This window comes from Phalacrocorax carbo, chromosome 2 (assembly GCF_963921805.1).
Source record: "Phalacrocorax carbo chromosome 2, bPhaCar2.1, whole genome shotgun sequence".
NCBI lineage: Eukaryota > Metazoa > Chordata > Aves > Suliformes > Phalacrocoracidae > Phalacrocorax > Phalacrocorax carbo.
Window position 1 is genome coordinate 67,878,099 of NC_087514.1, and position 14,632 is coordinate 67,892,730.

The 14,632-nt window shown below is 41.6% G+C and overlaps 1 protein-coding gene across 1 annotated transcript in view; it reads right to left on the reverse strand.

Moving 5' to 3' along the window:
* Positions 1-14,632, reverse strand: part of TMEFF1 (transmembrane protein with EGF like and two follistatin like domains 1) — a 125,669-nt gene that overhangs the window by 39,959 nt on the left and 71,078 nt on the right. The window contains exons 3-4 of the mRNA XM_064443198.1: positions 10,550-10,679; positions 1,060-1,086 (exon numbers count right to left, since the gene is read on the reverse strand). Of these exons, the coding sequence (XP_064299268.1) occupies positions 1,060-1,086; positions 10,550-10,679 (157 nt within the window). The remainder of the gene's footprint in view (positions 1-1,059; positions 1,087-10,549; positions 10,680-14,632) is intronic.

Sequence of the window (14,632 nt, forward strand, 5' to 3'; positions counted from 1 at the left end):
AAGAGCATGATGTTATCTCAGGAAGGAGAGCTTCAGAAAAAAATCACCAGTGAAAGTAAGAGAGGTAGTGTTTGAGCAGAGAATTATTCCTTCAGACACTGCTCCAAAAGGAAACAAAGGTGAGACCGGCCATGTGCTAGCAGCAGCCCAGGAATTTACTGATAGCATCTTATTAAAGGGGAGGGAAATGCCTCGCCTTCACTCAATACATGAATAAAGAGGGAGCTAGCTCCTGATTTTTGGGAATTTAACTATTGTGTTCAGCCACACAGTAATGACATTTATTATTTTCCACAAAAGCATGTTTTCATGTAGATTTCCAATATTTCAAAGCTCAGTCCCCCATTAGTATGAACTGCAACGCTTCCTTAATAGAGGCAAAGCCTAAATGCAAAATGCCTTTTCCATGTCTGTATACACCTGTATCTCACATTCTCATTCTATATGCATCCTTGCTAGTAGTATCAAAGATAGAATTAAGAAAAAATTACTTTTTTTTTTTTTAATCCTTAGAAGGTTAAGATGTGTTCAAAGATAGGAACACTTCTCCTAGTACCAGCTGTGCTACATCCCCTCTTTGAATATACAGATTTGAATAGAAACATGGAAAATATTTGGTAAAAACAGATATCATACTGTAATGATTATTAGGCAACATATTTGACCATGGATAAAGTAATAAGTGCACATTGTAGATGCTAAGGAAATGAATGCAAGAAAAAAAAAAAAAGGTAAGAAATTTATTGTGAACGGACATTTCCAGGAGCAAAATACAGGTAAAATAGGAATCTAATATCATACTATAATCCTGGCAACAAATGGAAAATTATATAGGTCAAATCTGAAAGAACCACATTGGTCAAATGCACACTACAATCTATTCCTATCCAAATACTGTTCTGAGATGGTCAGGTAACACTACAATGTTAAAGCTTATTTTCAAGTTCTCATAATTTTTCCTTAACTCATGTGGTATACAAAAACCATGTATAGAAAACAGACACACCTATAGTAGAAAAGAAAGGCCAAAAGCAAGTGTAACTGGGGTTTGGTACTCACCGCCTTCTCCTGACCCAGAGCCATTATCTGAAAAACAAACAGAGGGGGAAGGAAAAAAAAAAAGACAGCAAATGAAAATATTGCTCCAGGAGCAGCTGTTTGTTCAGGAATTTGTCACTGTAAAACATTATACTGGTGTTACATTTCATGAGTCAGGTGTAAAAACAAACATCCCACATAAAATCTGGCATCCTTTAATACAGTTTGTCCATGCTTACTGTGCCCTATTCTCTCTTCCCTGTCAAGATGTTTTTACTCAAGGAACACCATCATTCAATACTGAAAACTAAATTGTTTTCTTAGCCTTTTTGCAGCTGTTAAGACCCAAACCTGTTAAGCCCAAAACAGATGTGGACTACCCAGTCTGATTTTTGGAATCTACTTATGAAGGTAAGTATATATTTTTTTCTCTTTCTGGCCCTGGGAATGGTATATGAAGAAGTAATATGTAAGTCACCTGACTGCAGAATCACAGAATCACAGAATGGCAGGGGTTGGAAGGGACCTCTGGAGATCATCTTGTCCAACCCCCCTGCTTGAGCAGGCACACCCAGAGCAGGGGGCACAGGAACACATCCAGGTGGGTTTTGAATGTCTGCAGGGAAGGAGACCCCACAGCCTCCCTGGGCAGCCTGTGCCGCTGCTCTGGCACCCTCACAGGAAAGAAGTTTTTCTCCTACTGAGCTGGAACTTCCTGTGCTCCAACTTGTGCCCATCGCCCCTTGTCCTGCCATTGGGCACTACTGAAAAGAGTCCAGTCCCATCATCCTGACACCTGCCCTTTAGATATTTATAAGCACTGATGAGATTCCCCTGCAGTCTTCTCTTCTCCAGGCTGAACAAACCCAGGTGTCTCAGCCTTTCCTCATAAGGGAGATGCTCCCAAACCCTGATCATCCTGGTAGCTCTCTGCTGGACTTGCTCAAGCAGTTCCCTGTCCTTCTTAAATTGGGGGGCCCAAAACTGGACACAGTACTCCAAATGTGGCCTCACTAAGGCAGAGTAGAGGGGGAGGATAGCCTCCCTAGACCTGCTGGCCACACTCCTTTTAATGCATCCCAGGATACCGCTGACCTTGGCCACAAGGGCACAGTGCTGGCTCAGGGTCAGCTTGCTGCCCACCAGCACTCCCAGGTCCTTCTCAGCAGAGCAGCTTTCCAGCAGTTCAGCCCCCAGCCTGTACTGGTGCATGGGGTTGTTCCTCCCCAGGTGCAGGACCCTGCACTTGCTCTTGTTGAATTTCATGAGGTTCCCCTGGGCCCAGCTCTCCAGCCTGTCCAGGTCTCACTGGATGGCAGCACAGCCTACTGGTGTGTCAGCCACTCCTCCCAGCTTGGTATCATCAGCAAACTTGCTGAGGTTACACTCTATCCCATCATCCAGGTCATCAATGAATATATTGAATGGGACTGGACCCAGTCCTGTTTTTCAGGGGAAGTACCTCCAGAAGACGACTAGTCCTCAAAGTAAAGTTGGCTTAAGTCATCTAATGACAAAATAGCTCCTCTCAGCTGAGTCAATCACTTCATATAAGGATGCTCTAATTGCACAGTTATTTCATTGACATTAGACTGACTGGATTAGCATTTGAGGAGTGACAGCTTGTGGCTGAATCCCCTTTCATTAGCATTTCAAGCATCAGCAGGACTTGAGCTTCCTCGACACCCCAGGCCAACTAATTCCACTTCAGAGCATTATGGAGCTGGCTAGGGATTTTTTCACAGGGATGTTCATCCCACTGGGCAGTGCTCTGCACAGTGTCTTCAGCTAGCACGGCAGTAAAGGCAAGCTTTTAAATACACACTCTGAGTCCACCCTCAGTCTTTCTTGCTCAAAGGAGATGGAGAGGAGAGGATGGGATGGCAATTACTGTCAGTGAATTGCTCCCCATCCCCTTTAGCTCAGCTTCTCTGAAGATGAGGAGAGGAGCAGAGCACACACGCTGCTCATCCCACACCTCTCCTTTCATGCCTGCTTTGGTGATAGAGAAGGCAGCTGAATTTATTTCCACAAATCTGAAAGAAGGAGGAGACCAGACAGAGAGAGGAGTGGGGTTTTTACTTCCACGTATGAGCTCATTGTTCACATCTGAGGGAAAAAACAAACTCTCCATTTGCCCAGTTCCCTCCCCTGCTTTTTCTTTAAGCAGCTATATTTCTAAGAATAATTCCCTCTATTGCATGGATGAAAGTGAGAAATTCCACATTACTGGGTCACTTCACACATTAAAAATAATCTCCTGTCACATGGAGTATCAGGAATAGAGACTTTTTTTTACCTCTGCCTAAATTTTCCTTTCTTTCCTCCTATACCGCTATTCTGTGTCTAACAGACCGAGCTTATTACCTTACAGAAATGAATGCAAAAACAGAAGGGCTTTTGTTCCATAGATAGTGACCCACTTTACTGATAAACCAGTCAATACCATATAAAATGTCACTGTTGATTGACTAAGAAATAGGCCTTATGATGTGGTATTGCTTCATTAAGAAACTTGAAGGAGTATAATTTACTTATATGAGGTAAGAATATAGGCTTATTTGTAGTGGTGAAATTGTGTCATAAACTGCTCTAGGGGAGAGAAGGTTGACACACAAACATGAGCAAGTTCAACACGCAATTCATATAAAAAATAAAGGCAAAAATGTCTCAGAGAAACTTGACTTGTTCCATGTTTTTATTTCCAGCTCTCACTCTCCGATTGCTTTCCCCTGCACATTCAATCCCAAGGTGAGAAATGCCGCTCAGCTGCAGATGGGATTACACCAGAAGGCATGTCCACCACGTAGCAGAGGAGGCACCATCACATAGACAGTACGAGCTGTGATGGGAGAGCCATGTAAATAAATTATAGAGGTGATGCTCAGACCACCCGTCTCTACAGATCATTGGGTTGATATACATGAAGTCCACAGGCAACTCTCCACTTGGCGGACATTCTAGTAACAGGATAGATCTAGTCTCACTTCTCTGGGCTTTCAGATCTCAAGAAATCATTAAAAAAAAAAAAAAAAAAAAAGAGTGTCATCCTCTATAACACTTTGCATCACTTTCAACTTTTCACTGGGAGCTCGTGCCTTCCCTCTGAGCCTGGGAGCTGTGCTGGGAGTCTTGTCTCCAGGGTAACTGTGCTAAACTAAGCCGGTGTTCCGGCTTTTTTCTGAGTCTTGGCTAGATTTTCCCAAGCAGCTGCTGGTTAAAAAAGTAGCATTTTTTGCAAGCTTGCTTGGACAAGCAGCCCCGATCTTTTCAGGTCCCTAACCAATTCAGGATTTCCAAAAGTGGTCTCCATGCACCAAGACCTGGCAAGAAAGATGCTCAAACAAGTGAGGAAGCTGGACGGAAATGGCATCACCAGCCACGGGTCAGTAATTAGAGAGTGAGTGACTGACATCTCTCTTTACTTAAGCCACCCTTTTCCAAACAGACTTATAATAATATGCTTATACACAAATGTATAGGCTTCGGCTGCAAGCTCCTTTTATCCGTGAAGGAGTTTCTGGATAAAATACCTAAAGAAGCACTGGGATCAGACACAGCAACTGAACGCTGCAAGCACTATGCTACAGTCAGAATCCCTTTTCTTTTTTTTGGTTCTCTCTGAACAGGAGCCATTTCTGTACTGTGGGTCTGCTTTGGTGCAGAGGCAGAAGGTACACTCTCCAAATCCAAAAGAGCCTGCAGCCTCTCGCATTCAGGAGGGATGGCTTTTAAATAAAATTAGCGTGAAAACTGAACCCATCTCTTCCCCATTTAGGGCAACAGCTCCAAGCTGCTAAGTACAAACAGGAGGGTAAACAGTCCACTGACAAATTTTAAGCAAGCAGGCCCTTCCCCTTGATTCACATGGGCAGGTGATCCAGCGGGCACCTCCACAGCAAACCTACCTGCTCCTGCTCACAGAGAGGCAGGCAAAGAAACATCAAAATGCTGCACCATTTTTAGATCTACAGGTCAGCTGCTGTAGAGCTGTAAGAAACAGGTCAGCAGCTATCCAGGCACAGGCAGAACAAAACACCTCTTGACATATCAGAGGTAAAACTCTATGCCATTGTTCTGGAAACAAAGCCAAAAATTATGGTTTTGTGGAATTTAGGTATTGCAAAGCTTAGCCGACACCTGAGAAGGGTTTTCCAGCTTCTGAAGTGGAGCACCCAAGAGTTATTACAGTCTTTATACCCAAGTCCTGGATTTTTCCCCAGAGCTTTTGGGATACAGCTGTGGGGCTTTTTTAGTACAAAGACAGTATGTTCCACTTCTTTGCATTAAGCAGAAATTGGCCTTCCCACACCAGCACTCCAGAAACTTCACTGAGCGAGTCCTGGATAATGTGACTCTTTTATTCAATTGTCTTTGGTTACTCATCTTGAGAAACAGAACTGGAAAAGAGGAAGGGCAGCTGCTGTCTCAGGTTATAGCTCCCTGTTAGCTAACTATGTTCTGCCTGGATTTCCCAGTTAACAGAGCTAACAAGGATGCCCTCTCCATAGTGGGACAGGGCGAGCTTCCTGCAGTTTAACCCTGGGTGCACAAGGCTGCCTCTAGGTAAAAATTGGATAAAGTTGTCAAGACCTTGCTACCAAAGAAGACCATCCTGATCTACAGCCAGCACTAGATCGATGATGAGAGTGCTGTTGCATTGCCCAGTGAGATTAACTTCTGCTCTTTCCTCAGCACTACGCAATTCTCCATCAGCTCCTGTAGCAGCACAGACCCCTGAAATCTGCCAGCAGCAGTGCAACAGCCAGTGTTTTGGAAGAGATCTGAAATCAGCACAGACCACCTCAAGCCACCAGTCAGAGCAAAGACCAAAGCAAAACAAACTCCAGCTTCCCACTGCTGGCAGCACAGTGGAGCTCGCGCCGCTGCACAAAGCGGTTTGTCAGGCAGAAGGAGCACACCAGCCCAGCCACCCCATGCTCCCAGCAGCAACAAATCAGCCCTCCTCCTGCTGGGTTTGTATCCCCACCCTCCAGGAGCAGAGCTGCCTACTAGCAATTACCCTTGATTTTGATATGCCAGCAGGAGCTTAGGGGGAGGAATGCTGACAAGCCTAATTGCCAGCAGCTGCAAGGCCTCTGACTGCTGGAGACAGGCTTTTAACCTCCGCCTCTCCAGGTTGTGTGTAGGGAATGTCCATTTGCCCTGACATCTTCAGGGGAAAGGCATTTGCTATTGCATCATCCTGGTAGCCATTTCCTGCTTAATTATGCTGTGAAAAAAAAAAATAATAAAAAAAAGCCCAAAACAGGATATTAAATCTTTGCATGTGTTGATGAGGTATGCCTGGGTATGCCTTGTTCTTTGCTTCCAAAACATTTTCTAATGATAGAAGGGCGACGCTGTGCTGTTGCAAACCTTCCTTGCAGGCTGGACACGAAAGCTCCTGCACTGCACTGAATCTGGAAGTAAAGGTCTCGCTGGGCTCTCAGAATGACTGTATGTTTTTATAGCAGGTTTTCAGGTTTGTTACAGCTTTCTTGCGAGAGCATAAAGAGTTATTTTCACACTTTTTTTAATCTGGAAGTGAGTTGCCTAGAATTTCTTCCTTAACTCCCTCAAAAGGATTAAACTGAGCTTATTATATTTCTTTTCAGGACAATATGTGCATCTAATTATGCTTCACTGTAAGCCTCCCACAAAAAAAAAAAAAAAGCATTTACTGTAAAAACCTGTGCATTCAAATTCAGGGTAAGAGTTTGATTACTTCAGACTGAAGAATACTAAGTTAAAGCCACTCTTCAGAGAATCATTCCTTAAATCTCATAGAGCCATAGTGTTTGTTTCTAGCTCTGCAAATAGCTTTTTTTTAAAAAAACTTTAGAAATCCCAATAGAAAAAGCAATGCACTGTGCCTTCAAAATATATACAGTACACTGAGAATCTATAAGCACAGTGTATCAAGTACTACATCATTGTGTGGTTATATTTTCAAGTGCACATAATATAAATCTGACAGCAGTCAAAATCCTGGCTCTGTGTGCAGGCCACAGGAACACATATTCTTAGAAACGAATTGCAAAGGTCTATTTCTTATTTACTAAATTAATTTATTTTATTTAAACTAATACAAGAGAAATTCACCAACAAAAGGATGCAGGAGAAATCAAGCGACTTGGTGACACTCCTTCTCAACGCTCTGAGCACCCTGACCGCCCTCTCTTCCCGGTTTCTTATATCTGTTTAGCAAGCCGGCTCAGGAGAACCTCCGGCAGAGGATGGCATAACATGAATGAATTTCAGTGCAATGTCATCCTTTATGAACTGATCAAGGTTTCAGGTCAGCAGCAAGACCGCTGATGCTGTGAGCTTGGCAAGAGTGCTGGTGTAGGTGTTGCCATCTCCCCATGCCTGCTGGATGGTTCTGTCCCTGCACTTGGTTGTGGGCTGAACTGCAAACTGGGAACTGATATGAGTGAGAAATAAAGAGCAAAAGGAAAAGGCTGGGACAGCGCTCTGATCTTATTCATGACATAATCCCACAGAGCAAGGAGGAGAAGCTGTGGAAGATGGGAAGTAGTATCAGCAAGGACTTGGCTTCGCAGCCCTGGCACAGACCGGATGATTGCTTTTTTATGAATGCAAAAGGCCAGGTTAGGTGTAGACCAAAATTGTATATACCTTGATTTGAGCCATCATTTCTCAAAGGTACATTAAGGTATTAAGCAAAGAGAACGCTAAAGCTGCATTTCGCTCATTTTCCTAGTTTCTCTGTATTTTGCAACGTGGGGCTACATGCATTGGCTGAAACCCACAGACCCGTGTCATCACAGCCTGTGCCAGGGGTAATTAGGCATGGAAACACCTCTGTAAACTCAGTATTTTGAAAAAAAACTGACGTCACTTTCATTGAAAAATGAGCTTTGACAATGTTAAGACCTATTTGTGCATTCCTGAAAACTTCAGCCATATATTCTATTAACTTTCTCTAAAACACCATTTTTAATGCCAAAGCTTGCATTTTGTTAATTTCTAAAGCACCTCTAATTGACTCTTTTTTTTTTTTAACGTTGCTTATTTTAGGATTTTGCAACTGTAACAGCACTTGGACACAGGAAATTATGCTGTTATATGCGGCATAATTATGAAATGACTATAAAAGTTTAATCAAAATTTTACCTGCCAAGAAATAGGTCTGAATAAATTGCTCAGTATAGTCTGTTCCAGTGCCATAGCCTCAGAAAGTATCAATCGCTAGCAAATGGGAAGTATTTCTTTCTTGTATGAGATTCAGAAGTCTGGCGTACTTTAAATATTAAATAGTTGTTAAAACACTTTGGGGGAATTTTGCCCTGTTGTCTTGGGTGCATCCTGCCAGGATGAAGCTTTGCTCTGAAAAACCGAAACTCTGATAGGAAACCAGTGAGCCTATACTTAGCTCCCAATGATGTCCCAGAGCAACACATTTTCATAGCAAATTCGGAAGCACACGGTAAAAATTAATGGGGATCTGTAAAGGATTTTATTAAAATTTGGGCATTTGATTCTCCATATATGTGTATTACAGATCAAGAATACAAATATATTGACTTCTTGATGACCAGGGCATGGATTGGTTCCAGAGGATGGCTCTTATCGTCCAATATCTTCGCATCAGCTGGAGCACGTCAGACGCTCGGGGTCACAGGTACCAATCTGGTAGCTGCCCGCTGAAGCACTTTAAATTGCACCAGTGTATGCAGCCTGAATTGCATCCTCAGTTTTGGAAATGTGTTCTCAGTACTTTCTGATCAATTGTGTCTCAGCACATGTCTGTATCTATAACACTAAGTGATAAAAATTAGGCTGTGTTTCCTGGGTTTTACATAGGACTTAAAGAAAAGGTGAAGGAGGTTAAAAAAAAATAAAATCCCAGTAACTCAAAAAAAGAAAACCCCCAAAAAAAGCTCAGTAACGTAGTAATTAGCTGCCAGCAACCTGAGTCTGAGAAGAATCAATTTTTCATTTCAAAATGTCTTTTTCTTACTAGGGTAGAAGTTATATAAAAATAATCACTCTTTTGTTGTTGTTCCCAAAACATTATCCTAGTATTTTGTTTTAGTGAGGCAAAGAAACTTTGTGTTGTAAGTCTGTTTCTTAAAATAATTTGGGTATGAAATTTAAAAGAATTATTGACTTACATATCCTCAGTTCAATCCTTCATAGTTCTTGGGTGTTGTTATATGAATATGTGAGTGCTCCAAAACTATAATGCATTTTTTTCCTATTTCTGCAGTGTCTGGAGATAATTTATAGGTGGGAGATTGAGAAAGAAGGTAGATTCAGTCACCTGCCTGAGGTATGCTGGAATTACGTGGCTGAGCTGGGCACGAAACGCAGGTTTTCCTTTGGTTCTAGGACCAATGTCATAGGTCATTTTGGACCTTGGTAAATGACCCCAAATCTCAGTATAAGTCTGTGCTGCAGTCAAAGGCAGCTCATGCAAAACACAGCTACACTGCATTTAAATGTGGTAGCTCTGGAACTGGCAGCAGTAAGGAACTTGGCCTAGGTACTCTGCCCAGATATTTACCCTGAATTCCAGGTAGGAGGCTGCAGCTACCTGTGAGTTACAGGCTGCTACCTCTAAATTGTCATCGATAACTAGACTAGACAACGTAAAGCTAGCTCGATGTGTGCACCTGATCTATAACCATGCTTTTGGCTGCCACACAGGTGTAACCTTGCTTAGGCTAATCCGAGTAACTATTTTGTATCAAAAGATGAGGGATGTCCCACAACTTAAATTTTTTGGTGTGTTATTTGTGTACCAATGAATGCAGTTGTTGATGCTACTGAGTCATTTAATTTCATTCTGAGAAATCCAGCGACATGTCTGGTCTCACCAGTTTTGAATCTGTCTAGAGGTTCAGAATTGCTCTGGTGGCTAAAGCTTCTGTGTCCAGGAGCACGCTCCAATATTCAAGATGGTGAAAACCTGTCTCATGTATTTTAAGCATGTGGAAAATCTGTTTTAAGTGTGTGGAAAGACAGAAAAGGGCAGGAAATGTGAGGTACAATGATTTTGTAAGAGTTGTGCATACCTTCAACGTAATGACCCAAAGTGATTTTAGTCAAAGATGATGCCTTGAATACAGGTAGGGTGGCAGTCAGGATGATCAGTGTCACTTGCTGAATGTCACACTAATTTTGTACATCCAAAAAATGAGCCCTGAAGGAATGACTAATGTGGAGCCTGCTCCAAATTTGTTGTAAGCCTTTTGATGAATATCAAGGCTCCTCTATACATACAACAGAAGCATTCACAAACTGTTTTCTCAGATAAAGTATTTCTACTTTTAATGTTTATTTATTAACCTGTTAGCATATCAGAAGATATATCAGATTTCTTCTCTATGAAAATATTCCATTGCTAAAGAGGACTTGGGGTTTCCACGTTATTTCATTCTATGAAAAGCATGAAAATCGCAATGTTTGGAATTAAGGGCAAAACTAAAGAGCTAACCAGCTAACATCATTCATTAGTGACACAAAGTGATGTTTTACATACCAGAATAACAAGGTCCTCTTGATACCACTGTTATCTCTTTCTGATGCTTGCAAGCGGCTCTCCTGAGGAAGCATTCATTTTGGTAAGTGTCTCCATTTGATCCACACACAGGAATATAGTTTGTGTGACACTGAAAAAGAAAGTATAAAGTAACTCAGTCACACAAAAACGTGATTAATCTAAAAAGCATATTAAGATACAGGAAGATAGTTGTGTAAATATGAATTACTAGCAGTAACTTCTAGCCCTGCTCGTTAAAGGAAGATTTAAAATACATTAGTTTCTCAACATCGCTCTATGTATTCCTTTCACATCACTGAAATAATAGTCCAACTCCATATGGGCTGAATATAGGAATTCAGTAGGAAAGATTAAAAGAACAAAATAACTATAGTGGGACTCAGTAATGGCTAGAGGCAATATGACAAGCATCTAGAAGTATTTGAAGGATAAACACACTGAGAAAGGAGAAAACTTCTTCAAGATAATAGAAGAATGCATGACTAGGCACAGTGGGCTGAAACTGAGCAAAGGAAAATTTAAGGTGATCAGTGCTGAAGGGCAGATTTGCTGAGTTTTTGATCATAGAGGGATCTTTCAGGGGAGGCGGAAACAATCACCATCCCCATTAAATTCATGACCATCATGAGACTGTTTTACTTGGTCAACAACTATAATAATGTTTTTGTATTACTATGCTGAAAAATTCTGAGCTTAAAGTCAGTAGAATTAGTACATTTAATAAAAAGAAAGGAAGAAAGGAAAATGTATCATTCCGAATGGCTTTGGCAGAGGTAGCCTGTATTTTGCTATTTTCTTACATTCTAAGCGACATGGATTATATACCCCTTGTATGTATAATGTGTATTAAAACGCTGGGGAACACACTGAGGCAGCCAATCCACCTAACACCTGTGAGTGCTGCACTGCTCCCTGCTGAACTGGAGATCCAAACCCCACTTCACTGTGTGGAAAAGGAGAAGCTGCCCTGTTTGGGACGGCAATGGTAACTGTAATTCCAGATACCTTTTGCATCTTTAAAACCCTAAGGCGAAAAAAAACCCAAACAACAAAAAGCAATGAAGAAAAACACAGACTAGCCACCACATTTCTTAACCTTAAAAAGTGTATGATTAAAGCGGTATAGTTCAACCAGTGAGAGTTCACACAGAAATAGCAGCATTAGTTAAACAAAACTGACCCAAAAGGACAAGAGTTTCTTCTCCAAATTCCAAATGACAGTCTCTGCCACAACAGTTTCTTTGTGCTTTGGCATGCACAAACCTCAAAATACTCATTTTTTAAAACATAGTGTTGAAGGGAATTATCCTTCTTCCTTTGTCATCCTGCCATAGATGACCAACTGAGAATGAACTAAGCATCCACGGACAGAAATAAATCATGCTGCCAGCTCTGAGTATTATTTCTAACAGTTTTGTAATACTTTCCGATAATCGGTAGCTCTCAGACACTCAACCACAACTGTCAGTCCTGTCACATCTCGCACTGAACAGTCACTTCTAAGGAATAATTAAACAGGTGACTGATGGGGGGAACAACGCTTTCCAACAGATAATTCTCTATTGAATCTTAAAGTTGCTGTGTGATGTTTTAACGTTGCAGGTTTCTGTCCTGAGGATAGAAAATGAGAGGCAAAGTGATTCTTTTTTTATAGTTTGGTAGGTCTTTAGCGATTTGGCACAGTGCAGCCAAAAGTTCTCACGCAAAAGTCCTTTAGGAGTAGAGTTGGTTTTTTGTGAGGAAATACTCTAATAGCTCAGATGACCAAAAGGCAGAGCATCTCTCCATGGACGGGATCTGCTCTGCACAGCATCCCATGAGAAAATCCATCAGGGCTCCATCCAGTGCCGTGTGATTGTGGGGTGCCCAGCATCTGGAGGGATGTAAGGTTTACTTGCTATCTACATTCCTTTGCATATTATGTTTTATTAAAGCAGTTATTTTATTAACCCATTTGTTGCCAAGTCTTTCTTATTCAGATTGAAAAAGCAGCCCCACGGCAGTCTCTCTTACCTCACCTCCCCCTGCTGGTCCACAACACACTCCCTAGGTGTTGGTTGGTTTTCAATTTAGGTTTTGTAAAACATCATCCAAATTACAGCAAAAGACTTTTCCAAAAGTTTGGTGACTATGTATTATCCCCCATCTCCATTGTAATAAAAACGGAGTTATCCTTTTTCCTGACTAGACCTGCAGAAAGTCAGGATATCGTTAAGGTCACTGCAAGCAGAGCCCAGCTGAATCTGCCAGCACCTCTCCTACAGTCTAATTTGTAAATTTGATTCTGGGGAATCAAACTTCAGTACCTTGCTTTATGTTAGGTGACTTGGCAAGATAGAGAAAGCCTACAAGGTGTTCAGAGAGGTCGTGGCCTGCAAAGCTCTTGCTGCCACAGCGTTATAGCTGTTTCAGTGACAAAGCTGACATTTGGCAGCCCACCATCTCCAAAGAGGATGCCAGGAGCAAAAACTATGACTCATTAATATTTAAAGAAGACCAAACAGTTAAGAAATTCTGCCAGGTTGGGAATGGGGACAGATAAGGAGGAGGAAGAAAGAGTGGTGATGCCTGGAAGGGAAAAGAAACCTCTCTATATTTTCCCAAATCTGAGGGATGGTTTGTGCCAGCCTTGGACTTAGTTCAGAGGTGGCTGCGAATAGCCGTGTCCCTCTGTTTCCCAAAACGCCCCACTGTCAGGCAGCCAGGGCTGTAGCCCCACACCTGGCAGCAGCCCCCCTCCAGCAGGAAAATCCTCACCTGACCAGCACGTGGACCTGAGACCATTTTAATTTGGCAACTCTCTCACTAGAGTGCATTCTTCTAAAAACTGCAGTTTTAAGAGCGTAAGGAATGGCTGGCTGGATCGGACCAGGGGTCGATATATCCACACGCTCTGTCCCAGCTGTGGGGAGTAGGAAACGCACTTCAGGGAGAACAGGCTGGTATCCCCACCTCTTCCTTTCAGCGCGCGTTCAGCTGAACCACTGTACACAAATTTGCCTAACTCCTTTTCGAAGCCTTGCAATGTCTGCAAAACAAACTTACCTAGCTATCAGATAGTCTTGCATGTAGAAAACCTAACAGTTCATGCTGGGTGTTTGTTGCCTGGGATATTTTGGTGGTGCTAGATGCAGATGAATAATTAAGGTTGAGAGTTACAGGAAGAATTCAACCTGTTATGTCTGAAAAATACAATACATTCTCCTCATCCTTAGACTTTCCTTAAATTTTTCAAGATGTACAAGTAAAGTTATAATTAGCTTTAAAATAATACTAGTTTTAAAGATGGGTTCTTTAAGAAAAAATATCTTTTTTAGTCCTCCTGACCTGGATATTAGGAAGTTGTAAAATTTACCACCTACAAACAATAAATGAAACCTTTGCTTAGACTAGGGTTGAATTTCTTTTAATCTTTTTTTAATCATTACTGGGTTTTGATATTATTATTTTTCATAAATAAAAGTTACAGAGTGAAGGCTGATGAATAAGCCTTCTCCTAGGAAATTTTCCTCCCTTTGAAAGGCCGTCAGGTCCCATTGTTCTTATGGGACGTAAGCTGCAGGATGCCCTCGGCACAGGTGCCCTCCTGAACGACACCACATCAAAAGCCAGCTCTGAAACACTGGAATCCAAAACCAGTGTAAGATCACATACACACTGTTGCTATTCTGGTTCCCCTTGATTTATTATTTATTGGAACACAACACACGATTATTTTTAAAACACTAAAAGATAGCCCACTCTAGGGTTGTTTGATAAGACTGACACCTCTTCCAGTTTTACCAGGCATTTCATAATATTTGACACATTTGTCCTGGGTGTAAACTGTAAAAAAAAAAAAAAAAAAAAAAGAACCTCAGTATTCTCTTTTCTTTAAAAACTGGGGGGCAGTAGGGGAGGAAGGATTGCCATTATAGTTACAAGAACTGTAAACTAAAGGCTCAAAACCCAACAAAGCAAATTGAACTTGCTATTTACTACTTTACTACTTTTTAAAAGTGCAGAGGATATTTTTTAAAAAAATTTCCAAACCTTTTGTTTTCCTGAGTGGGACAAATTCAC